Source organism: Coloeus monedula (assembly GCF_965178545.1).
Source record: "Coloeus monedula genome assembly, chromosome: 1".
NCBI classification, from domain to species: Eukaryota; Metazoa; Chordata; class Aves; order Passeriformes; family Corvidae; genus Coloeus; species Coloeus monedula.
Genome location: NC_138781.1, coordinates 19,952,337 through 19,978,627, shown reverse-complemented (window position 1 = coordinate 19,978,627; position 26,291 = coordinate 19,952,337). Strand labels below are relative to the sequence as shown.

At 37.8% G+C, this 26,291-nt stretch overlaps 1 protein-coding gene across 7 annotated transcripts in view; it reads left to right on the top strand.

The window, feature by feature from the left end:
• CACNB2 (calcium voltage-gated channel auxiliary subunit beta 2) overlaps positions 1 to 26,291 on the top strand; it is a gene marked incomplete at both ends in the record, with an annotated part of 243,356 nt that overhangs the window by 183,944 nt on the left and 33,121 nt on the right. For all 7 annotated transcript variants that reach the window (XM_082298428.1, XM_082298424.1, XM_082298430.1 and 4 more), the window contains 2 exons: positions 20,024 to 20,146; positions 24,393 to 24,529. In XM_082298428.1, the coding sequence (XP_082154554.1) occupies positions 20,024 to 20,146; positions 24,393 to 24,529 (260 nt within the window). The remainder of the gene's footprint in view (positions 1 to 20,023; positions 20,147 to 24,392; positions 24,530 to 26,291) is intronic.

Sequence of the window (26,291 nt, the reverse complement as noted above, 5' to 3'; positions counted from 1 at the left end):
TTATGCATATTGGCTACAGTACTTGCTTGCTTTCATTAAGTCATTAACTGATGGGGAGGGCAGAAAAGTGAATGTGCCTTGTTTCACCTTTGAAAACTCTCTTAGTGCATGTGGCTATCTGTGCACCTCTGCTTCTACATTTCAAATGTTCCTTTCTGAATGACTTCAGCAAGTAACTTAGATACTCCATCACATTACTGCCTTCATGATTTCAAGGTTTCTGGGAAGTAATGGAAACAGTGGCAACAGGTGAAATGTGAAGTGATTAGTGACATTTAAAAAGATGATGGTGTCTATTTCAAATTTTTTTTGTGGCAAAGGCTATACATAGCCTAGTTTTTATTTTTTTTTTCTTTCTGACATGAATTTGTATCTCTGAAAACATTCTAGGAAAATGTCTTTAAAAGAGGCAAAATTCTTGGAAAGTAGACTTCCATTTATCAAGAAGAAGACCAGTTTTGAGTTTGTTTTCCAGTTGGGAGTTTGCTTTCCAGTTGTGAGCAACTTTAGCACTGTCTGTCCAGTGACTGCACAGCAAAATTTGTGTGAAAAGCCTTACAGAAAAGCCATATAGCATATAGATTTAGTCACTGCTGTCAAATTTCTATATTTAATCAAGACTTGTTATAGAAATACTCCTTTTAAAGTAATAACAGTGTCACATGAGGATTATCTCAGAGGACTGTTTGTATCTCTTATGGTTATGACCTAAATTATCTATATTTAGAGCACATCACAGATCTGAATACCTGTGACTTCACAGTTTGTACTGTGAACTTCAAGGCTTAGTCAATCATGAACACATGCAGGTAGCAATATAAGCTTCTTTATTGTGGCCTTTTAGATCTGTGGTGAAATGCTCCCATTTTTTAAGCTGGTTGCACATCAGAGTAAAAACAAAGAAAAGACTGTTTTCCATGGTCTTAGTCTATACATGCTCACTAGTATTATTCTTGTAAGAATTTACTGTGCTAGTAATTTTGTATTTTTAAAGAGACTTATCATTTCCTCCTTGAAAGATGTGTTACTTAGGATTTCTGTCTTGCAACTTCTTGTTCAAGACTGGTTCTTCAATGTGATATTCTTTGCACTTGGAAGTTATATATGTGATTTCTTAATTACCCTTTGTGATGCTTGGTCTTTTTTTTTGTCCAGGACTAATGTCAAATGAAAGGCAGTTTATGATTCTTGTATTAATGGCCTTCAAAATTGATAGGTTTATCATATTATTTGCAAAGGTTACTAATGGAAATAACAGCATTGAGTGGAGGACAGTAACCCTGCTAAATGGGAATGGTCATATAGTCATATACTTGGATAGCTAATTGAAATTCAAAAATCTTATAGTAAATGCAAAATTGTTACTGGCAAATTAATGCAATGAAAAAAGAGGCTTTTTCTGTTTTGAGCACTCTCATGTGATTATCACATCTTTATAAAACATGCTTTTATTTTAAATTAATAATAAATATTATTTTAAAGCAGCTGGTTTACCACACTTTGAAAACAGTAAATTAGTTATTTATGTTCTCCTGTCATGCGAGTACCTTAGAGAATACTTCACTATTGGTTTTTACCCTATCGATTATTGTATATTAATGAATTGGGCTTCCAGTTTTCCTGGAAGTTTCTGATGGATATAGAAGTTGTCTGCCAGGATATCTCAGGGGCAAAACTGAGCAAACTCCTTACAGGTTTACTACAAAAGACTGAGAAGATTAACTTTTTCTGAAATAGAATAATTTCTGGAAAGCGATTGTTATTATGTCTTCTTTCTTAAGTAAAAAAATTCTTACACTTTTCTAAAAGTAATTTGTTAATAATCTTATTCAAACCTGTGATTTTTTAATCCAAATCAATTTTCAAGCATCACTGGGGGCAAGAAGTCGGCAACTTTGGATCAGTACAGCTTAGTTACAATTTGGAACAAGTAAATGAAATAAAAATCTAGAGCCTGTAGCACAGTTTCCCTTTTTATGTTAGAAAAATAAATTTTTTAATAGAAAATTGGTCAAAAGGCAGGGCAGAAAGGCTGAAGATCTGTCATTCATGGACTGCTTACACAATCAGTACATACTGAATTGCTTTCCCTTAGCTTGCTTTCATCAGCAGCCGTTCCCATTCCATAAGCAAGGCTGGGAAGCAGCATTTCTCCTAACAGTTTTGATGGAAATATCTGCTTAGTCTTAACCCTAAACTGTCTTGTTGATTAAGATCCTGTATAGTATTTTCTTAAATAATTCAATAATGCACAATAAGTTCAATAATTGAACTACGTGTTCAATTTTGTATTTTAGCTAAATTATACAGGAGGGTGAGGACTTTTGTGCCTGAGCAGAGGCAGGAGGCTCCCAGGAGGCTGAGCAGGTGCAGCCTTCAGGAGCCACTGCCCTGGGGTCACAGTGGCAGAGCAGCACCAGTCAACAGGCACCTGGTCCCTTGGGGCAGCAGCTGCCTATGCCCGAGGGAGCTGGGCTTCCTCCTTCCCCACCTTGCCATTTCACTATTAATGAACTGCATTAAGTTCAATAAGGATTCAATATCCTGAGTTTTGGTCAACACAAATACAAATAGAGAAATTCCTCAGGTTTTTTTTGCAGTTCTTACTTGCATTTTTCACTTAAGTAATTTGTTGTCGTGGTGTGCTGTGCTGTTCTGTCTTCCTTGAACATGAGTGTGGAAAATGGCCATGCTTCAATATACTTTAGGAGGAAGGTTTTGTCAGATATTACCTTGCTGAAAAGGTGGTGTAAAACCAAGACTGGTCCTGCTCATTTTAACTTACCAGGGAATCACATTAACTTCTAAGTTAACTGAGCAAACTGAGTTCCCTAAGGCTGGGTAATGTTGGCAGGATGTCCCAACACTGCAACCACAAAATATTAGCTCAAAAAACAGTATTCCTTTCCATCCTCTTGGAAACCATGGAGCCAGGAGGGAGCAGGGATATGATACTGAATGGAGAGCAGCAATCAGTGAGAGCACTGCAGTGGTCAGTGAGATTTCTGAGGAGCAGGACTGCCAGAGAGAGTAGCCAGGTTGGAAAGGCTGAAGCTGGACTGGACAGTGGAGAGGGATCGTGTCCTTTCCCTGTACAGCCTGTCAGCAAGGTGAGCAACAGAGGTTTTGGCTGCAGCTTTGCCCTCGGCTGGAGGAATGGGGTGAGGACAGTGAAATCCAGGAGCCTGCTGTGAACTTCTCTAAGCTGCAAAAAGGTCTGTGAGGGCCAAGAGAATGCTTGTAGTTAAAATTGGAGAGATCTGGATGTCCTGTTTGGAAGAGGGAAGATATTCTGGGTGAAGGGCTACAGTATTCTTTTCAAGCACAAGAACCAGTGAAGTTTATAGAGGTGGCAGATCTGAACTGCATATCTTCATTGCCATCTTCATTTCTGTCTTCTGGCTGGGAGCACAGTTACCCAGTAAGTTGCTTGTAAAGGTGGCAGAAAAATCGAACATCTTTTGTAGCACATGTTAAAAAAAAATGGGATACTATAATGTTAAGATATTGTAATGTTGTGTGTTCTAAGTATACCCTTTATCCTGTACCTCAAAGACTTGAGTTACTTGTTAATGTTCTCGTTTTCCTCTGTATGTAAATGAAAGGGTAGCAATTTCTAAGCCTTAGAAGATTTTAGTCCTTTCCTTCATATGTATTGCCTTTTACAGGAATGCTAGGTCTAGTCTTACATGGGAGTTTACTTTCCTGGCCTTTTGGCCTTTTTACTGTTCTTGGCACTGGATACAAGTGTTTTTTAATAATGAGCTGATTTTTTTTTTTCCTTTGAAGTCAAACATTGGTATCTTGGATTTCATTTAACCAGTTATTTATGTGTAAGATGAAGACGGAAAAAAAGGCAACAGATCTTTGCCACTGTGATATAATAAACAAGTTCTTTTATAATTTAAAAAAAAATTGAAAAAGGAAAGGTAAAATAATCACAATACTTGGAACAGTTCGTGAAATGCTGATGGGAGAGAAATGACGAGGCCAAGGAGTCTAATGGTTTGTGAGGTTATGGGAAGTGAAAGCTAGTCAGCTGCCATTACCCTTTGGTTGACCACTTTGATATGGTGAACAAAAAGGTTAAAGGTTTCATGTTGTTTGCTTCTTCCCTTTTCCTTCTGGGAACAGTTGCATCCCTTTTCTTGGCTGGATCAGCAGTAATGTCCTGACCTCATGAGGCATTTTCCCAGGAATTAAAGTCCCCTCCCTCTGTTCCCTGCCCTCCTGCATCCCATGGGATGGTGCTTCTCTCAGCTGTCTGACTATCCCCCTCAGAGAAGAATGATCTGTCTTCAAGGTCTTTTCACTGGGGTGGTAGATTTTCTTTTTCCAGAGAAGACACAGTATTTATGATAAAGGATCTTGCGGGTGCTTGTCTCTGCTATACTTTTAAAAGCTTTTAAGCTTTTCTTAAGCCTCTCAAGGGTTACTCGGTCAGCCATGGCTTCTGCTTCCTGAGGAATTCATTGGTTGGTGTTGATGCTAATAGTTCCAATCTGGTATAATGTACTCAGCAAGTGAAAGGCAGTGTGCTCTTCACACTTGAAATGGGCAGAAAAACACTCTCATAGGTGGCTTAAAAGAACACAGCTTTTTCACAGAATGTCTTTATGTTACCTGTTGTAGAGTTTAATGTTTAGCTGAATTTGATATTTAGGATAATAAATGATCTTTTTTCACATTGAACTAGTTGAAGCTGTTATATTACTGGACCAGTACAAAGTTCTCCAGTGCTACTATTAAATTCTGGTTTTGTGGACTTTGGTTGGCTGCAAAGTGTGATGACATTTGTGTTTTGGTTGCACTGTTTACACTTTTTTTGCTTTTACCTGCTCACCTATATCATCACAAAATTTAAGAGTACTTGCTATATATTAGACTTCTACTTCCCTCTGTCAAATGTGTGTAAAAGACTGAAAACTTAGTGGGTGCAGAGGTTATGGTGTGTTGGAAGGCTGCTTGGATGAGCACCAGAGAACAGTCGCGGGCCCCCGATGTAAAAGTCTCACACTTTTCCTTTGGTTTACTGCTTTCCCATAGTTCCAGTGGTTCTGAAGTCAGAGCAAAGAAAAGTACAGTCTCAGTGCAAAGACCATTGTAAACCAACACCCTCTTATTCCTTCTGAAATGAGAAATGGCCAATTTGATTCTGTGCAGGAAAAGAAAAAAAAAAAAGAAGAAAAACTGTGAGCAAATAACACTGGTGCTGGTAAATCAGAAGGGTTTGGGCTTTGGGGGATTTATGAGAACATTGAGTTACATGGCCAGAACACATTATACTGAGCTGGACTGTAAAAAGGGGGGAATACTTCCAACTTAAACTCTGTTTATAACTTTTGCCTTTGACTTGCTGCATAAAATGAGGATAAATAAAAGGAATGAATTTACAATTGTAACTGCTGAGAAAAGTTCGTTGGTGTTTGTGTTTGGTTTGTATCTCCAATCACAGAGGTGCTAACAGCTGGAAAAGATAGAATTTATACTGGAATCTTTTTTTTTTTTAATTGTTTCTCTTTTTTAAGTTTTATGCCACAAAACCCCCCAAATCAATATACAGGGTGACAGACTTGCTGCCTGAGCAGCAGGTCGCTGCTTCTGTCCTGGCAGTGTAGCCAGGGCCAGCCCTGCCATCCAGGGCTGTGTTTGCCAGGGTTCCTTTGTTTGGTGCCACCTTGCTGCAGTGCTGTGGCCAGGGAGGATGGAGGCATGACAAAAATGTCTAGCAGAGGCCAGGCGATTGTCCATCAAAATGCCTCAGCTACTTTGGAAGCTGCATTTCATTGTGACACTGAATTTTTTAAGATTCTGGTTGCTTCCCAGATTTTCCTTTCTCTCTGTGACCCCTGGGTCTACCACATATACATTTTAGAAAGAAAGATCTGCCAAGTAACATAGAGTATGAACAGTTTTGCACTTTGGATATGCTTCTGACCTTCCTTTGTTGCTTTGCACAGCAGTTGAAGGTGATGGGGAGAAGTACAGATGAAAAAGAAGGCGAGGAAATGAATTTTAAAATATATTTTGAGCAATAGACTCTGTCCTTGCTTTGCTGGCTGCTGTACTTTTGTCAGCTGGGGAGAGCTGTGCAGTAATCATGTCAGAGGTAAAGCTAAAGGCCAGATCTCCCACTATCTCCTTCTACTGATTTTCTCCCTGAGCAGTGTGAGATGCAGGGCAGTACCAGCTCATGGGTTGGGGCTGCTTCCAGTGGCCCAGCACACTCATCTGCTGCTCAAAGACAAGTAACAGGACAGCATCCCACCAATTTCTCTCCTAACACACTCTTTCACAGCTTAAGCTGTCTCGCTCCTTCTCTCTTCTTTGCCTTTTTATTTATTTTTTTTCCCTCTGTGACAGTTTTTTCAGTCTTCAGGGTGTTTTAAATGTCACATTTCTGGCAGGTGTAAAAAGCTTTGTATGAGTGAATTCTAACACTCCCCTGTCTGGCCTATGGAGGCCACCTCATCATTACCTGACCCTCTGTGTTAGCTTCCCTGCAGCAGATAATCCTGAATAAAATGCCCTCTGGAGTGCCACCTTTCCACCTCTCTTGGCCTTTTCCCTGCCTATTTCTTGAGAGTGTGGGTGTTGAAGCCACTAGTAGTAGCTCACACCTGATACTTTTCTTTCTGTGCCTCTAGGTTTTGAGGGTTGACTCTGGGGGTAAGTCTGAATACCCATGTTATCTTCTTGGTAATGTCCTTTGGGCTCAGCAACCCAGCATGTTTCGCTGTTTTTCTAGCTCCTGTGAGCTTCCATTTCCTGACATAGTTTCCACTTTGGTTCTGTCTTTTTGTGGTCTTTCTGCTCACCTGCCACCACTGATGTTGGCTTGATCTGTTTCTCTTCCCTACAAACACAGGCAGCCCCCTTAGTGTGAGGGATACAGGAGGGCTTTATGGGCCACTTTTCTGCACTTTCTGTGTCTCAGTAAGTCACTGCCTGAGCTGACCTACCACAGGTGGCTTCTGGTCTGAGTAGTCTTTTAGGCTTGTTTTCTGCCCAACAACTTAGTAACTTGTTCAGTTGATAAAAACCCCACCTTGTCTCTTTTTAGGATCCAATAAATCTTTTCTTCTGTCATTGTGGGCCTAGTCTTTTTTTTTTTTTTTTTTTATGCTTTTCTCTGTTCCTATATCACTGTGAGATGACTATGAATGCTTGTATGAATTTTTATACATAGCACTTAGATGCCACATTAATGAAAACATGAGAAGTTCATAAGGTACCAGAAAAAGGTAATTAACTAATCCGAAATATATGTGTATGGAGCTTGCTTTCTTTGGGGACAAAAGGTAGATAAACAATAGTTCATTAGAAATAACCTCAGTTCATAGAAAACAGTATTATGAGATATGCAAGAGAGGAGATTTGCTGTGCTCTTGACTCCATGATGTACAGCATGAGTTTGACCAAGTGGAAGTAATGAAACTGAGAGAGAGTTTGAATGTTTTGTGAATGTTAAGTTCTGCTGTCCATTGCCTTGCAGTTGATAGTCTCTTCCTTCCTTCCTTCCTGCCTGCCTTCCTGCCTGCCTTCCTTGTATTAAATGATCACACTTTTTGACATAGCACCTGGCAAAGGCTGGAGATAAAATCTGAAATTAAAAGAGTTTAGTAAGATTTGATGTATTTTGTTTTAAAAATAAACTTAGGTATATGTGAAAAAGTTCAGAGAGTAAAATAAAATTAAGACTTAGAGGTATTTAAAGGCATTCCCAAGTCTGTTCTTCTACACACATTATAGGTATTTGCATAACTTTTTCTTGAACCTTCTGACAGAAAATAAGTAGTTTTCTCTGTTCTCCCTGCTGTGTTCTACACCTCCCATCATCATTGCTGCTCCTGTCCAAACTGTCACTCTTCTTCCTTCAACCTTGCCTTGAAGTGCTGTGCTCAAGACAGCGCAGCACATGCTGCGTGAGGCCCCAGACCCTCTCAGATTGATTGTTTTGGTCCATGTGGGCTGTATTCTTGCCTGGTCATCTTCCATGAAGTACTGACTTTCACATGGTTGGCAGTCAGTTCTAACTGAGATCCAGTTCATAAATCCTGTCATTAGGACAACCATTGAGTCAGTTAAGTGCTTCTTCCACACAGAGTTGATGAGTGTCTGGCTATCTACAGCTATCCTGATAAACTGTGCTGTGTTATTTTCATTTAGTTCATTCTTCCAGTTTAGAAATATATAATTTTATGCTAATTTCCCCCCTATTTGTTTGCTCTATTGTATTCATATGACAAAGTTTCAGGTTATGAACTGTGCATCTTTTTTCATATAGGTTAGTTTGTGCTTGTGCCTTTAATATTATTTCAGTGAGGACCTGTCACTTTCCTGAATTTATTTTTTCCTTGAGTCACTTATACTTGAGAATGCACTGCAAGTGTATTAAAATCTGCTTTCACAAAGGCCATTGTATTCATTCCCCTGTTATCAGTCTTTCCTGACTGTTGGTGACTTTTTTCCAAATCCTGATCACTTGTTTCTTTCCACTTTCATGTTTTAAACAGTTTCTACCAATTGATGAGAAACAACCCTAGAGGAGCCCTTCTATTTTGTTTTCCCTGCTTGTGGTTTCCAGGACACTCAAAGATGTTACTCTTGCCTTGCTTGATTACATTCTTCATAAATGTCTACATAGTTTAAGTATGCCATTAGGACAATGAACTCTTTATATAATTGGTAATTATTCAAATAAAACCCTTATCATCTTCTTCAGGCTTGATTGCTTATAATGTGTCTCTTTTGTGTCCCTTCCTTGGCTTGTTTTGGCTGTTTTCCCTAATTTTATCCTTAGATCAGAGAGTTTCAGTGATCTATCTCACAGTGCATTCTGAACTTCAGAGGAGGCTTGTATATTTGTTGTGCTAGACAACATATTTTTTCTCCTATCTCTGAATAGGAAATGTTATCTTCTTGATGTAAATTCTGATTATGCAGTTATCTCACAACTCTGTTAAGACATGATTTTTGTTATGCAGTGGACTTCCACTTCATTTAGTTACCATGCTGTTGAGAATGCAAAGTGACAAAAAGAAGTTTGTGTAAATTGTTTAGCGATACCTAAACAGATAACTGTCTTCAGTTTTTAACTGGATGCTAACTAATTAGGTGCACCATCTGTATTTTTTCATGTGAAACCAGTTTTCATAAATCTATCATGATATCAAACACTATTAAATGAGAGTTATTTTACAGTGAATATTTAAAAATTTAAGATAATATTGCATTAAAGTAATATAAAAATTACAAAACTGTATAAAGTTAATATTGTGTTTATATTTATTCATTTTAAGTAATTTTTATTCTCATTGTGCAGAAAAGGATTCGTTTGAGATGGAAACAATTAAAACATGCCTTTGTCTTCCAGTGTCTGACTCAGAAAATGACATAGCCATGAAAACACATGCTAGAAATTTTGACTTTGATACCAATCAACCCATTTTAAAAGTTCTTTATGCTAGCAAAAAAGAGTATTTCCTTGTTATGAAATACAAATGTAAAACAAGATTAAAATGTATAATTTAACTAATAACCTACTGATTTTATTGTATTTTATCTTTCCGTTCTCCACATCTTGCAAACAGTTTTTATTTACAAAAAATAGAATGTATAACAGCATTGCAGCTCAATATTCTACTCTTAAGCTTCACTCCAGCTTCTTAATTTCTTTAAGTAAATATGGAAATAAAAAATGGCTATTAATAAAACTAATTTAAATTAAAAAAAAAAAAAACAGAGCAGAACTCCACCATCTGTTTTCCTGTATCCCTGGTGTCACTTTGTGCACATGGGTTATGCCATAAAGCCATTTACAAGCTTCTGGTTGACTACCAGCAATTCAGAAAGGATTACAGATCTCCTTGGAGTACAGCCATGGATTTTATATAATTTTGATACTAGAGGAAAGATACAGAATTTTTTAAATTGTTCTTTTAGAAGCTTTAGAAGCCTGCAGAGTTTTAGTTGCTTATTAGGAAACCATACTTGATGTGCAGCAATGTCTTGTATTGTGTGTAAAAGGCATTGGTGCACAGGGGGTGTTGCAGCTCCCTGGTGTGCACACAACCACCTCACCAGATCCAGAGTCAATGACGTGCATCACCTCTTTATAGGCATAGGGACTTCGGGGAAAAATCCGAAAAAATGGGACAAAGAGGAAGAAAGGCAAGGGGAGGCTCTGATTGGCCAGCTGGAGAAAGAGGTGGTAAGATCTCCTGCTGAGTGTCCTCACCCTTCTCTGGGTGCTCTCCCCTCTACAGTATGTGGTGGTGAGAAAGAAACTAAATTTTGGATTTCTCTCATATAAACTAGACCCTATAAAATGAAAGGCAAGACAATTTGGAGGTTGGAGGGGGGAAGGGCTGATTCTCACGCCAGTGGCAGTCACTTCCCAGGAGAACCTGCTGCAACAATGGGTGCAGGCATGTAAAATCCTGTGTGATGTTGAGTGTGTAAATGGCAGCTGCTTATGAATAAAACACTTGTATGTGCACTAACTGTTGTGTGTGGAGAAAACAGCTGTGTGCACATAGGCAGCTGTATCATACAGGATTGATTCCCTGGTCAGACTGAGCACAGGTCACTCCACTAGCTTTGGTTCAGCCTGAGGAATTATGTCCTTGCCTACCCACAGAAAATTCAGTCCACTCAGCCAAGGAAAGTACAGTAAATTTAAAAAAATCTAGAAACCCAAATTAGAATTCTTGCTGCCGCTTTGCATTTTGATGCCATGTCTCTTTTCTTACAATGAGAAAATTGTTACAATTCTGTGTCATTTTATTTCATGTTTTTATAATAACTCTTGCTGCATCCAGCCTGGAATTAAACCTTAGCAGTTCTATGGCTATAATAAGAGTAAGGTTTATTGCCAGCTAATGTTTCATCTGCTGGCTAGATGACTAGCTGTGCACCAGCTGCATAATATATTCTGTAAGGATATCATCATCACAGCACTTCACTCTTGTATCTCATACACCCACCAGGAAACATGTTTTATCTTGTGCTCTGAGCAAGGAATACAAATGAGATGTCTGAAGGAAAAGTAAATAAGACTATTAGGAAATATTAAAGTAAATGAGAATATTAGGAAATATTAAAGAGAAGTAATGCCATTTATAGCTTGTTACTGTGAGAGACTCTTCTTTGGACAGGGATGAGATGAGAGCTTCCACAAATCTTTAGGTGCTGAGGATGGAGTGCTTTTGGCACGGCTCAGACACAGAATGGCCCAAAGCCTGGTTTTTAGCTGCTCTTTTGTTGGCTTCTCCCCTGCATGGTTCTTCCTGGTTCCTGGCCCATGTCAGAGAAGCCCTAGTTCTGCTCTAGCTTAATTCTAAATCTTTGGAGAATTTTTTTCTGGCAGAAAGGCATCTCCAGAATGTATGAGCAAGGCCACGACTCCTTCTGTACTGGGGCAGAACTGCAGTGCAGCAGCAGCTGTGCTGGTGCTAAACCTCCTGGGAACTCTTTCCTTCAAAGAGAAGGGGAAGGGTTTCACTGCTCTCCCAGATGTACACAGACACAGTGGTGGCCAGGCTGAGGAGTCAAGAATTGCCCTTTTGCCCAAAGCACGAAAGGAGGATTACAACATACAGGAGATACAAGATACAGGAGAATTATATAGATGAAGTTGTTCATGTAGAATTTATTCTATTTATGTGTGTTATTCTGCCAAAATTACGATATTTGTCCTAATAGTTTATATGGTTTGTATCCGCTTCATGTAAACTTTGTATTTTTAAATAAAATGAAAAATTTTAGATAAAACTACATTTCTCATTAGCTTTGCCTTAAAAAGCTCTAGTTCCCATGTCTCACAGTTGTTTTACTTTCAGCAAATATTTGAACAGCAGAGCCAAAGTGTGCCTTGGCTCTAGTGCTCTGCCTCTTACAGAATATTAAACCATTTGCAGTCTGTTAATTCTGTGCTGGAAGTTGCAAGGAGTTTTTGGCAATGGATATAAAGATTTCAGTCATACTGATAGTGTTTGAAAATATCAGTGTGACACTAGAAAGATATTGTTGGGGTGATCCTTTTGTTGCTTGTTTTAATTAAGCATAGAAAATTGCACATACACACATAATTAAATAGAAAAACCTACAAACTGTGTGTACAATGTCAGGTGCTCCAAAGGTAGAAAATGACAGATGTTAAGTGTTTTGTGCTATCTTAGCTTTCCTGTGGAGATATATAAAGCTATAGACTTCACTGTATAGTCTGATTATATTTAACAACTAGTTGTTGATTATTTTGTTTCTCCTTTGTTGTCATGGGATTGGTCCATTTGTTTCCTCCTTATGGGATAAAGTCAGGCAAAATGTTATTCATGCCATTTTAAAAAGAGATAAATCATCCCTTAGAGACCACTTGCTTTTCTCTTTTGAACTGGGAACTTGATGGCAAAAATGAGTCCACCGAAGGGTTCTTGGATGCTATGGAGTGCTCCTTGTGTTTCAGACATTCTTGATTTTTTGCAAGGAGAGATCCTCCTGTATGCAAGTAAGATACAGTGTGTATTGCTCTCTACAACTACCTGAAAGGAGGTCAGTCTCTTCTCCCAGGCAACAGTGACAGGACAAGAGGAAATGGCAGGGGAGGTTCAGGTTGGACATCAGGAAGACTTTTTTCACTTAAAGAGTGCTCAGGCATTGGAACAGGCTACCCAGGGAGGTGGTGGAGTCACCATTCCTGGAAGTGTTCAAGAAATGGCTGGACATGGCACTTAATGCTGTGGTTTAGTTGACGTGGTGGTGTTTGGTCAAATGTTGGGCTTGGTGATCTTGGAGGTCTTTTCCAGCCTTAATGCTTCTGTGATGCTGTGATTCTGTAGTGCTGCAGTGGGAGAAAGTACATTATTGTGAAGTTAATGGTTGAACAGTAATACTATACACAGTGAGGGTTAAGTTAAAGATACCACCACCATTCCCCTGAGTTAAAAGTAGCCTCATTTTCACTTTTCCTAAGTCTGGGATGTTTAACTTCCAACCTTAAAAAATACTCATTTACCACAGCTTTGAAGATCTGTGCTCTGTGTTTATGTAATCTGTATCTAGGCTGTCAGGGAGATTTGCAGCACAGATTCCATTTTAATTTAAAAATGAGAAGTAGTGCAAGACCTGCATAAACAATAGGTACCCAGGTGAGGTAGAAGATAACGTAAAGCTATGGCCATAAAATGTAACCATGTGAAAGGGGTGGGATCATTGAGGCAGCTTAGTGCCTAATTAGTGTTTATCATATCCTCACATAACTTCTCAGTTTTAGTTCAGTGTATGAGTTAAGAGCTAATAGAACATTTGGCTTTTCAGACTCTAAAATATCATCCTTGGAAGATATAGCCATATAATTCCTGGAAATAGAGCAGTCTAGCTAAAAAATGTATGTTTTGAATGAAGGAAGAATTTTTCAACATAGTTTCTTAGAAAAACATACTTAAAATATTATGTAAAAGTGAAACATTTTAACAAACATTAACCTTTGGCTCTAGCAGTTGTAGAGACTTTCTGATCCAATTGGAAAAATGAAGTGCAGAATTACTTAAATATTGGAACCAGCAATAAAACTTGCATGCATAACACTGAATTAAGAAACAATTTCAGTGATGCAGCAGTTTTACAAGAGCTTTTGGTAATAGAATCTACATTTTTAACCATTGCACTGATGATTTATTTAGTGTTTACTTTAGCTTGCTGTGTCACAGAATTTTGCTTTTCCTGAAAAATTTTTGTTTGTGAAGAGCCTGAAAATGCTACTGCAGATCTTTTCTCTATGTGAACCTCAGTTTAGCCGAAAAGCTAAGATCTGCTAAAATGCTGTCTCATAAGCTTAAGATGTCTCATAAGCATAAAATGTCCTCATTGTGACATTGAAAAAAGAACTTGAAATCCCAGCACAGTATTTTTATTGCAAATGACAGTTTTCATCTGCTGGCTTTTGCTGCCAGAATAAGCATGTTTTCAGTAAGCACAAACAGACTTTTTCAGCTGTGCCTGTTTCCAGCGGTTCCCGTTAACTCCCCAAGTGGGTGGTACGGAAGAGCCACCTTTCTGGCACACTTGCATGCAGACAACACATGGCCACTGGTGAGTTTTGGCATTCTGCTCTAATAAAAAAAGACCCTGCTTATATGAGAAAGCTTGGTGTGCGTCAGTACAGCTATTTCAGTCTCTGCTGCCTCCTGAGCTGAATGTAAACCAACATCGGTGACTCTATTAAAATACGATTTCGCAAAAGGAAGTAAGAAACATGACTTTCAAACTGTGTGTGAAGATGAGCTAAAATAGTAACAAAAGTATCTCTAGAGAGTACTAGAGGACAAAAAAAAGTCTCTGAAATCTACCTATTGTTAAGAAAAAATGAATCTGGCAGACTCTCTTTTGTACCAGCTGGATGTGTTAAATTTTCCTTCTCTTCAACATTGAGAGCAGGCACTGCTGTAGGAGGGATGCCAAGGAACTGGAAGGATCCAAAGATTTCCTCAGAAAGTGTCTCCAATGGGCCTTGATCCTAAGGAAAATCACAATTAAGCTTTAATAGCTGCATTTCCTTGCAGCAACCCTTACAGCCTGTGTCGAGTCCAGGCGGGAGGGTGATGGCGCGGTGGGCTTGTGCGACGGGCACGAGTCCTCGCTGGCTGCTTTTGCAGAAGGGTGCTCATTCATGTTAGGCACCAGAGAGCAGCCATTGTGACGTGTCCTAGGCAAGAATTCAGTGAGCCAACCCTTTGTAAGGTAGCAGAGCAAACACTGGTAATGGCTGGACATAGTTCACGTTGCCCTAATTTTGGGAACAGATAGGAAAATGTACTCAGATCAAATAATTCTGTGTTTAACTGCTTCTCTCCCAGATCCTTCTGAAGGGATCTGTGCTATCCAAATCCATTATAATTCAGAAGAGTTTGGATGTCATTATACCATTGTACTTAGGCTGCTACTTATTAACTACAATTGTACTGTGTTTTGGTGTCACACTGTACTTCTCAGCTCCTTCACTTCCTTGGAAGTGCTGAATTCAGCACAAACCCTCTTTTTAGACCGCTTACAATTAAAACTGGAAATTGATACATTCAGTGTGTAATAACACTTCATTTTGCTTGTACTGGACTATAAAACCAAATATTTGTTTTCCATTATGGATTTTTTTGTTCCTCACTCATTGATACATGAGAGAACCATAGTTCTTGTATGATTTTTCACAACCACAGTGGTCAAATACTGGAGCAAGATGCACAAAGAGGTTATGTTGTTCTGTCCTTAGAGGAGTCTGTTCAAGACTCACTGGGACACAGCCCTGAGCAGCCTGATCAAACAGATCTGTTTTGGGCAGGGGTTGGACTGGGAGACAGCAGAGGCTCCTTCCTACCTCTGTTACTCTGTGGTTCTGGCTTCTCACCAGGCTTGTTTGATACACACACCTATGGCTGTAAAAGAAAGCCTGATCTTTGCTGGGAAGTCATATTTTTGATTGCTCCTTTTAGTGACAGCAGCTGTATATGCTCTAATTTTCTGTTGGGGCATTCATGAATTGTCATTGCTTCCTTAGCAATGAGATTGCTGAGCAGATGCTGTTGTTAGAGATTGGACAATTACTTATCTGACATGAGGCTCCAGCAATAAACAGCATTTAGGACCAAAATTTCCTGTGTTCTTAGGTGGGTTTGATTTTTCTTCCTTGTGTAACAGATGTATAAATTAGTGTACAAAGTAAAAAAGGTAAAATAGATAATTTCTTTTATTATTTTTGCATTTGCATTCTCAAGCTACTTTTGTGACAGTATAGGTTTCATAACATTGTACATTTCTTTATAATAGTAATAGAAATCACTTAATTCTGTAAAACATAGCAGTTTTGAACGTCTTCTGCTTTATATATTTGACTTTATGTCATTAGGAGGGCAAAATAAAGTGAGATGTTTTTAACACAGTGGTCATTAGGCCATCACAGTGCTATTGATCTCTGTCCTACGTAGAGTATTAATATTGTTGATGGCACAAATACTATGTACAGGGCTACTCTGTGAAAATAGTGCTGAACATAGGTCATCATCTGTCATATTTGCTCCCTACTAAGACTACTAGTGAAAAGTTCATTACTAGTGAAAAGTTCACTAGTAGTAATCATCTTTCCTCAGATGAAAGAAACAGTGTGACTTTTTAAATTTTCATGAGTGTAAACTTGTTAGTGATTTGAGAGACACCATTATATTCATTACCCAAGAGAAGAAAAATTCCTTGCTTTCAGGATAAGGTTGCATGCATCTGTGAAAAGTGGATGGGATGAAGGATGAGTAGCTTTATGTAGAAATAGGGAGGGAGTGAACTTGCTTTTAGACACATTTTCTGTACTTTAACACAGACACCAACTTTGACAAGCGGTTTGTCAAAATGGTAACTGTAATAGTTTTGTGAGTCAGTTCTTGTCTTAGCTGGCAGTGGCTTCATAAAGGTGCATTCTGGTTTCATTTAAACTGGTGTAAATACAGAGGTGCCTCTACTGTAGGAATGATGTGAGAGAGTAAGAAATGAGATGAATCAGAGATCCTAGATCAAGCCCAAGTGTAGACGAAAATGGTTTGGAGAATGCTTTCATCAGTTTTTCTACATCCTGGTAGTGGACAAGGAATAGAGATACCTTGATTATCAAGCAACAATTCCAAAATTAGTGGCCATGAGAGGGATGACCTGTTCTGTGAGCAAATTCCGTGTCAGAAAATTTGCCTCCTTGGCTGGGATCTCCGGGGGCTGCCTCCACTGGGTTTATTGCACAGCATCAAAAAAACTAAAATTAGTTCTAGGGAAAAAAGGGCCCTGTCATGTTTTAAGTACATTACTAGAGAACATATTGTATTATTTTGCTCTGTTATTGAGTGAAATATTTTTTGAATACAGATTCAACCAAGCAGGTACAAACTTGTTTAAACTGACAAATTGACCCAGGCAGATACAATGTCCAAATGCTTGTGTTACATTCAATACAAGTTAATCATGACACAAGAAAATATAAGTAGTCGAGTACAAAAATACTGTAAATAGTATGGAATTAGTAATGAGGGTTGATATGAGGATGTGTAAAATAAATATAATTTGTAAAGGAAGAGGTGAGATCCAGATAGAAAAAGAGAAAATTGAGTAAGGTTGCTCTAGACACACTTTAATTTATATCCATTACCTAAAGTGTGCAGCCAAAGTTGGTTAAACAGTTGGTGAATAAGACTTTGTTGATTTATATTCTGAGTTTATATCAGAATCTGAAATTGGCTCATGAAGAACCTCACTCCAGAGTGTGTTCCCTGTTCATGGTCTGATTGTTCTCCTTGTGGGTTTATTCAGCTGGTTGAATGTTATACAGGAGAAAAAAAGAACAAGATGGAAGTCTTCTTTTTGAAGATAAATAAACTTTTCCAGGCTACTTTGTTTCTCTGGAGAGACATGAAATGTTAAACTGTTTAACATCTGGGAGCATCTGTCCCTGTAGTCCAGCCTGTGGATTAACTGAGTGCTAAACTGCCATCCCATTTCATGGAGATTTAGAGAGCGAACAGCAAGTGCTTAGATGTTTTGACCCAGTCTAATTTTAGAACTGCAGAATATGTAAGCAAATGCTAGATACATTTTCGAATGTACATGTGTCAAAAAAAATTATCTTTTTTTTTTTTACATAAGACCCTAATTATATAATAACTGGACTTTTTTAGTTCAAGACAATGTAGTTCAGGAAAGGTACTTAATTTGACAGTGCTATGAAACCTTCAGAATTATTTATTTATGTAAAAAGGCTAGCATTTAACTTCTATAAATTAATTAGTTAAAAATATTCAATTAGATGAATTATTGTAGTCTAATCCCATGATAATTCAGTCTCCCTTTCTACCAGTGTGACAGGTATCTAAAATGGGACATACCACTTCTGTGAATATCTGTAGCTCAGTGTTCTACTTTGTTTTTCTGCTCAGAGTTTTACATTATTTTTTTGATGGCAGAAAATGACAGAGAATTTTACCTGCTCCTTTACTTTCATGTTAAGATGGGTCAGGAGTATTTTCCATTGTATTCTTTTTCTTGGGTAGTCAGGTATTGTCTTCTAACAGAAAATTTTAGATCACTTCTAAGAAGTATTTCAAGGACATCAACTTCCTGGAGATGTCTGTTTGTTGCAATGCTGCCAAGATTTTAAAGTCTTTAGTCAACCTAAAGTCTTTCATCCACTGTTACTTTTAGGAGTAAGTCACAGTGGTTGAGAATTTTTTTTATATTTGCTAGAGGATATAGCAATGTGAGAATGGATAAGCAAGCATACTGTCCCTCCTATCAGTGTTTGGCACAGATCGTTCCTTAATATTTCCATTCCTGTTCTGAGATACATTCTACAGTGACAGGTTACTACACCTTACAAAATGATCATTCTTAATAACAGTGGGTGATTTATTTGATGATTTACTATTTGATTGTAAGTATTGCTTATGAGATTTGACAGTTTGATGCTTTTTCATATCTGTGTTTCCAGTGTTGAAATTAGTAATAGCATAGAAAGCATCAATTCTGTTAGCCTGTAATTTTTACATTCAGGAAAGTTTTGAGGTTTTGTATGAATATTTTAACCCAGTAATTTATGGTATCTTTTATATTTAAGGAAGATACATGATATCATGGAATCCAGTGCCTGTGTGACTCCTTTTTTTGTGGTATGACTAGTTCTGTAATAGTTTGGTATATTTTATGTAGGGTAACAGTGGAAGTAACACTGAGAAAATTACAGAGGAGATGACTAAGATACGAGTTTGAGCTGTTAAGAAGTGGACATTCCCATTGTATCAACACTGCAAGATTTTTTAATTGATGTGCAGAAATCACCAAATTTTACTTTTGGATGATGGTTCTCATGAATTCCCAGTTTCAGAAATGTAATCATGAATACATAATCATATCAGGATGACCTTCTAACAGTTTATCTGGTTATGACAAGGTGGGCTAAAAGTTCAGCCTGGGGTAGGAAAGGGGATACTGGTGATCATCTCTGTGGGGAGAGCAAGCTCAAGCTGGTTTTTAGCCTAGAATGATGCAGAAGAAATGTCATTCTCCTGTAAAATGGTTGTACCTTTGAGAAGAGGAAGCCCTTGGTAGCTGTAGTCTGGGCTGAGCTGGATGGCGCCTTCTATTACTGTACCTGTGCAGAGAGGTGCTCAGCACTGGTGGTGCTGGGAAAGAGAAGCTGTGCAGATGTGGGGCTTCTGTGTGACTCTTCCAGCAACTGCTTCTTGTAAACAAAACTTGGGAAATCCTCTAACTCACTGACGTCAGCTAGCAGTGTAAGAAAGAATTAGGGGAATGAACAGATCTCTCTATGGTTGGTAATTTGTAACGACAGGATGATGTCAAGGCACATTGCTCCACTCTCAGAGTGGAGATTACTTGCTTAGGGGTCACTGGCAGCTGCTGGCACCTCTTCTCCAAATTTGTAATTTTCCCCAAACAGTTCTGGGGGACTGAGGCTGTGAGGGCTACACTAATGGCAGACTTAGAATGATGCTGAAGTGACCAGCACATGGGTGCCCAGATGAGAAAGGTATGGAAAGAGCAATGTTGGTGCAGTGCCATGCTTCCCTTGCAATGCCTTTTGCAGCCCCATTGTCCGTGGAGCTTAGGTTTTGTAGCTCTTGAAAACCGACCTTCTATGGCAGCCCCCAAACACAGAACTTGCAGCAGAACTGCAAGCTGACAATATTATATGGATTGCCAAGTGGATTGTGATTACTAATTACTGATTTGATTTAGCTTAAATTAATTCAGAGCTCTATCACCTACTAAAAATCTGTATTCTGTGAAATGTGCTGATATTAATAGCTAATGTCAGTAAACACAATTCTCCATTATGTTTTGCATGGATGCATCGAGAGTGCTTTGTAATTTTTACGATTTTAAAAGCTTAACATACAGAAATCATCTCCTGTGTATGTGTTTGTACATATGTATGTGTTTGCAAGGGAAATCTTCATGATGTTTATCTTCTATTTTGCAGTCAAAACCTGTTGCATTTGCAGTTCGGACAAATGTTGGGTACAGTGCAGCTCATGAAGATGATGTTCCAGTCCCAGGCATGGCCATCTCATTTGAGGCTAAAGATTTTCTTCATGTTAAAGAAGTAAGTAAAACCAGAGGAGTAAGTGAATCACTCTTTAATGGAATATTTGAGGAATAGTGCTACTATTTTGCAATGTTGATAACACTTCACATTGCCAGAGCACTTTACAAATGTTATTTAAAGAAGGTAACAGTGTATAAGGAATTGAATGTTCTTTTAAATGCTATTCTTGTAGGAGCAATGGCACAAATTTCTTACAATCAAATTAATGAAGTTCAGAAAGCAAGTACTTTTCTTCTCTAGTAAAAATTGCTTATTTATAGGTTTAAATGTTTATGTCTGACTATTCAAAGATAATATATCTGTGTTTTTTTCTAATCTGGCACTATGAGGGTTTGCTGTGATTCAGCAGCCAAGGGTTTCTTCTCTTTTACTTGTGTGACTGCATCTCAACCCCAAAATCCTCAGGTCTCTTGTTTTTCTACTGAAGCTACTTCCCGGGAACAGACAATATTTAATTAGTAGTTACATGCTGAAGAACTGGAATGATGTTTCAAGATAATAGCAACTGTCAATAAAGGTGCTTTGCATCTGCTGCATTGTTTTTCTTTTCCTGTAGTTGGAAAATTTAAAATTTTTACAGTTTCAAACACCTAAAGTAATTTTCTTTCTCTGCTTCTTGCAAGACAATCCCAAGCAGATAACTTGGTAACTTTCACATGCAGGCCCTCCTCTGTAGCCTGCTGTTCCCTTTTGAATGACACCTTCATTTTATAAGGTTTTCCAGCTTTTGGTCGTATTCCATTGTGATTTGTCTCAAAACGGCCCATCTGGATCTGGAAATCTATAGAAAAAGGAATAGAAGTTGGTTTTAAGTTAGAGCAACCTAGCCAATGCATTTGAAATTATGTCTTTGTCTTGTTTTATCGAAAAATCCCTCAGTAGTTATGATTGATGAGGCACAATGATTCTGCTAGTGCGGGTGCCTTGGGAAGAAAGAAACATTCCTAATACAGAGAGAGAAATAGAGGTGGACAGAGACGAAGGAAACACAAGAAACAGACTTGGCTAATGATCATAATTTTTCGTATATATTAAACACACAAAAAGGGGATAATTTTGATTCAGACTCTATATATTGAAGGAAATATGCTTTCTGTCTAATGGTAATGTGAAAGAATTTCTTTGCTCTGCCTTGTGACAAAAGAAGAGATGAGCAGGCAGAGAGTCCTGGCAAAAGAAAAACATCAGTGTTCTCCAGTGAGTCTTGAAGTACTGGAAAATACAGCTCAGTTTGGTTAGATCAAATGGGTTTCTGTAGTCATCTATTCCATCTGCACTTCAAATGAGGTGGTAATCTCAAACTCTACAGCAAGTGTTCCCCTGTTTCCATATAAACCAGACACACGGGGTTAGCAGTTTTCCGTTCAAGTTTATGCATTTTTCTTCACAGCACAACTTAGTCTCAGATGTATATATATATAGGGAAGAAAATCAGGCAAAAAAAGGCCCCTGAACTTTTTTCTGGATCTCCAGAAATGCCTTGAAAGGAAGCTTAGCTCAGCTGAGTTCTTACATTGTCTGTGTCTGCATGTAGTACTGAGGGGTGGTAAAATAGATGAAAATGTTCTTGCAGCCCCAGGTGTGAGAGAAGAGGCATTCTGTGCTGATTGCCTTTAAAAAAGCCTGGTTTTCTCTGTAAGCTGTCAAGGAGATTTGGTTGTCTGCTGGTTCTAGTCCAGAGATGGGTTGGGAAGGAACCCCGTGACCAGGCCACCTGCACTGCTGGAATGGAGAGATGGGAAGGGATCCACAAGTAGTTGAACTTGGACTTGGACTCTTGCCCTGCATTTGGCAGCAAGTCTGGGTGGGTTGAACCTCCTTCAGAGGGTGCCTCGGAACCAGCCCTTCCCTGCACAGCCACGTCCTCCCCCTCCATCTTCTGTGCCATGCCCTGCTCACCCTCCAGGGCTCTGTATCCCACCAGGTATTGCCCCTTCAGTACTTTTGGTGCTCTCTACAGTTAATGCTGGGAGAACTGAATTGTCCAAACTTTAGTTATTTATGCAGATTAAAAGAAAAAAACCATATTAGACTATAAAAAGCAGTGTTGCTTCTATATTTTATACCTAACTTGTCCCTAGAAATGAAGAAACCTAAGTTAATCACCAGTAGCTTTTGCCTGCATAATGATGCCATACTGGACCAATGTTGTCCTCTTCTTGTCTGCAAGGGCTGTTTACCAATTTGTACTGCTGAGAGGGCTCAAACAAGAAAAACTTCAGTTCCAAATATACATGGACAACGGTGAAAAGTACTGCAGTGACTGAGTATAAGGGAAATTTATCTCCATTATTAGGTCACATTCATTAAAATTCAGTACACAAAAGGATGAAGGATTCCTTCCTGCATGAAGAAACTGCTGCATCATAGTAACTTATGAATCTTTTGAGGCTTTAATGCATGGTCATAATTTTGCTCTTGTTTAATTAATTTCTGTGTTTCCCTTGGCACTCCAAGCGCAGGTGAATTATAGAGAATCACTCACTTCAGCCAGCACCTTCAGAGCAGGACACCTCTCTACCAAGATTTCCAAAAAAATATAAAATTAGAAAGTATTATGTGTGGTATTGTTAAATTTAAAAAGTATCTAATACTCTTCATATACTGACACAGCATTTATCTTTGAGACTTTCCAGAAGTGAATTCTGCATGCTTATATTTCTTTATGAAGAAGAAATTCCTACAGATTTCAGATTTCTATTCCTTCTAATAAAATTTATATTTTGCCTAGTAATCTGTTGTGCTGTAGGACAAAAATAGTGACTGTTCAGATTTTAATTTAATGGTGGTTTTTAATTATCTATGGCTCCCTTTTACCAAGCTAATGATTTAGTTAGCCTTTTGTAATGAAAGGTTATAATTTTAATAATACATTTCAGTCTAATACAGCTTTGAGAAACTGCTATTTCAGATTAGCTCCCTATTAAATGCTGGTATTCTTACTCATAAAGGCATCCCATTGAATGAATATTATAGCTCTCCTTATGTTTTATGAGCTTAAAAGTGCTTTTATTTTAATCTTTATTTTTTGTTAGCTGAATGTCTGACAGTTGGTCTCAGGCATCACAAGATTTCTGTAGTTGCCAAAGTGAAAGATAATACTGCAATTTAGTTTGTGTATCAGTGATCCACCAATGATAATAAAACTATTTTTTTTATGGGAGCCCACACATTTTACATGCTTTATTCCTAACTGTACACTTGTTAAAGCTACTTATTATATAATTAAATATGCACTACGGTATCTACATTAATGGCTTCAGATTCAAGAAGGCAACTTCTCTCCACATTCCAGTGTTTTGTTACAGTTTCATAAATATTCCAAATTAATATTTAATGGTAGTCATTCCCATGGAATGCTGAAAGTATTGCATGTGAGGCCATCCACAAGTGACCTATTCTCATTCAAAAATGGTGAATAAATAAGAATGGGAAAAGCAAATAGTTCTGCTGTATAGGCCTCTGCAAAACAAGCTGCCTCCCCCATGCATGGTGGAGGGGTGTGTATGAATAAAGGTATTGAATTAGAGTAGTCAATATCTCATATTTAATAAAGGTGAAATTCAGTTAATTGGACTATATGGTGGACTTGTGTAATTGTTAGGTTTTTTTAGTTATCCAAAGGTATCTTTTTCTTATGGATCTATCATAGTAAGTTTAAAATGCAGATCATGTGAGCTATCTGCAGCAGAGTATATGTAAGCAGCAGAATTCAGTCATATTTCAGAAGATTTTAGTGAGAAGTTGGGGAATTTGAGAAGTAGTTCTTTTTAATTAAACAGAGAACTGAATGAAATGGAATTAGAAAAATAGATTATTACAGCTCCATAAAAACTGTAGCAGTAGGTGAGAGTAGATCCTAAGTCTCTGGTGTCCACCAAGGAGAACCGTGAAGGGAGAACAAAAGCAGCTCTCATGTATGAGGGGAGAAGATTGTGAAGAAAGAAGAAATAAAGATGGTGAAATGGGTAGAAATAAAAACCAGGGAGAAACATGAAGTCTGTGAAGGAAGGTTTCTGCTTAAGCACTGTGGATTTTAATAATTTGAAAGGAATAATTATTTTAATGTATTTCTGTATATTACCACAATTCTTCGTTGCCATAATAACGTAGGACAGTGATTAACTGCAGGGAAGAATTACAAAAAATAGCATAGCTGCAAATTAAAAATAGTAACAAAGTTATCCCAGATCCAGTAATTTCTTAGTATGTTACCTTTTCCTTTTTTTTGTTTAATCTGTAGAAATTTAATAATGACTGGTGGATAGGACGATTGGTAAAAGAAGGCTGTGAAATAGGATTCATACCAAGCCCAGTCAAACTAGAAAACATGAGGCTGCAGCATGAACAAAAGGCAAAACAAGGAAAATTCTACTCCAGGTAATAATAAGAAATCATTAAAAATAGCAACATGACACAACTTGGAAATTGATGCTGTGTATCACTCGTGTATGCTTAATTATCGTAATGTCAGCTACAAATGTTTTTAATCAATTAAGAAATTACTATATAATTAATTATATTTTTTATTAGATATAACATTGTTTTATTTATTATCTTGTTAATTAATAAGCTAATTTTTTTCGTTGCTATTTGAGAGAAAAAGATATTTGGATTGGTGATCTGTGGTGGCCTACAATTGAAATGATTTCCTTTTTTTTTCCTAAAATATATGCTAATATACGTTGCAGTAAGTACATTTACTATGTGTTAGTAAATTTTTTGACTTAAAATTAGCTTATCTAAATTCTGTAGCATTTTTTACTTGTTTTGATGATCTAGCTATTTCTAAACACGTTTAAAGGTCATTTTAGAAATTACAGAATGTTAAGATTAATTTTTTCATAAGCCAGAACTAGTGCCTGTTAGTTAGCTCATAGGGAAAAAATGGTCTTGTCAAATTCATTGCCTACAAATACAGCTCTTAAGAACACTACATTTTATGATGGAAGTTTCATGTCATTTGTTATCTCTGACTGCAGCCATCATTGCATAAGAAAAATGATTGTTTCTAGATATTCTGAACAATACTACAAGATAGAATAATGTCACCTTTACTGTAGAATTCTTAATAAAGTAGTTTTCTAGTAACACATGTGGAAGCAAATGTCACTTGTTTCCCTTTGAGTATAAAGGAAACAAATATCCCCAGAGTATTTGAGTGGGACGGACCAGGAATTGAGCTAGGAACCATTTGGGAAGCAGGAAATGTTTTCCTATCTCAATAGGAAGGGCAACAGTGTTTGTAGAGCATGCCTAGAGTTGGACACTGTGATTGTGCAGTGCTCAGCTGTGTGAAATGCCTTTCCCATGAGCATGGTGTCCTCAGCAGAAGGATCTGGTCCTTATTCCTCTAGTGACATTTCTGGCACAGCCAGATCTGTCCCAGTGATTCGGTTCTTTTCCAAATAGTAGAGGCTTCCATTCTCCAGAAATTCTCACTGAAGATAACATTGTCCTACACCACAAACGCATTAACTTAGTGCTTATTCATATTTTAAGATAGAGAAAGTGGAAACTACTACTATCACGTGAATGATTTGAAGAGTGAAATAACCTTCCTTACATTCTTTTCAGAGCTTTTCTTATTATGGTAACTGAAATAAAAAGACTAGAACTGTTGTTTCATTTTCATGACTTGGATAGGTTTTCACAAAGCAGAACTTGACAAAACCTTAGGCTGCTTTATCTTTGTTTGAGAGACTTTTTTTCTTAAGTGCTATATTGTATTGAGAAAGCAGAAGAATTTGTACGTTAATTAAATTGAAAAGATGATAGAAAAACAGAGTCTCATCTTCATTAGGGATTTGTCAATAACTCTTTATTTAAAGGAGACAGATATGTTTGCTGGCTTAAGAAAAAGTCTTAGAAATGAGTAGCAATATTAATCATTATATACCAGTAGCCATATTAATGACTGAATTGCATTAAGATCATGAGGAAGTGAGAGCAGCAGAATGAATTGCACAGCAGCACAGGGAGTATGATCGATGTTTGCAGTTCCTCAGGTCTCAAAATATACACATATTTTGTGTGAGATGTATATTTTATACCACTGCCAGAAATACTGTTTGTCTTACAGCTAGCACCTCATTTAGAAGGCAGATAATAAATAAACTAGAAAAAAAAATTTGAGAAAGCT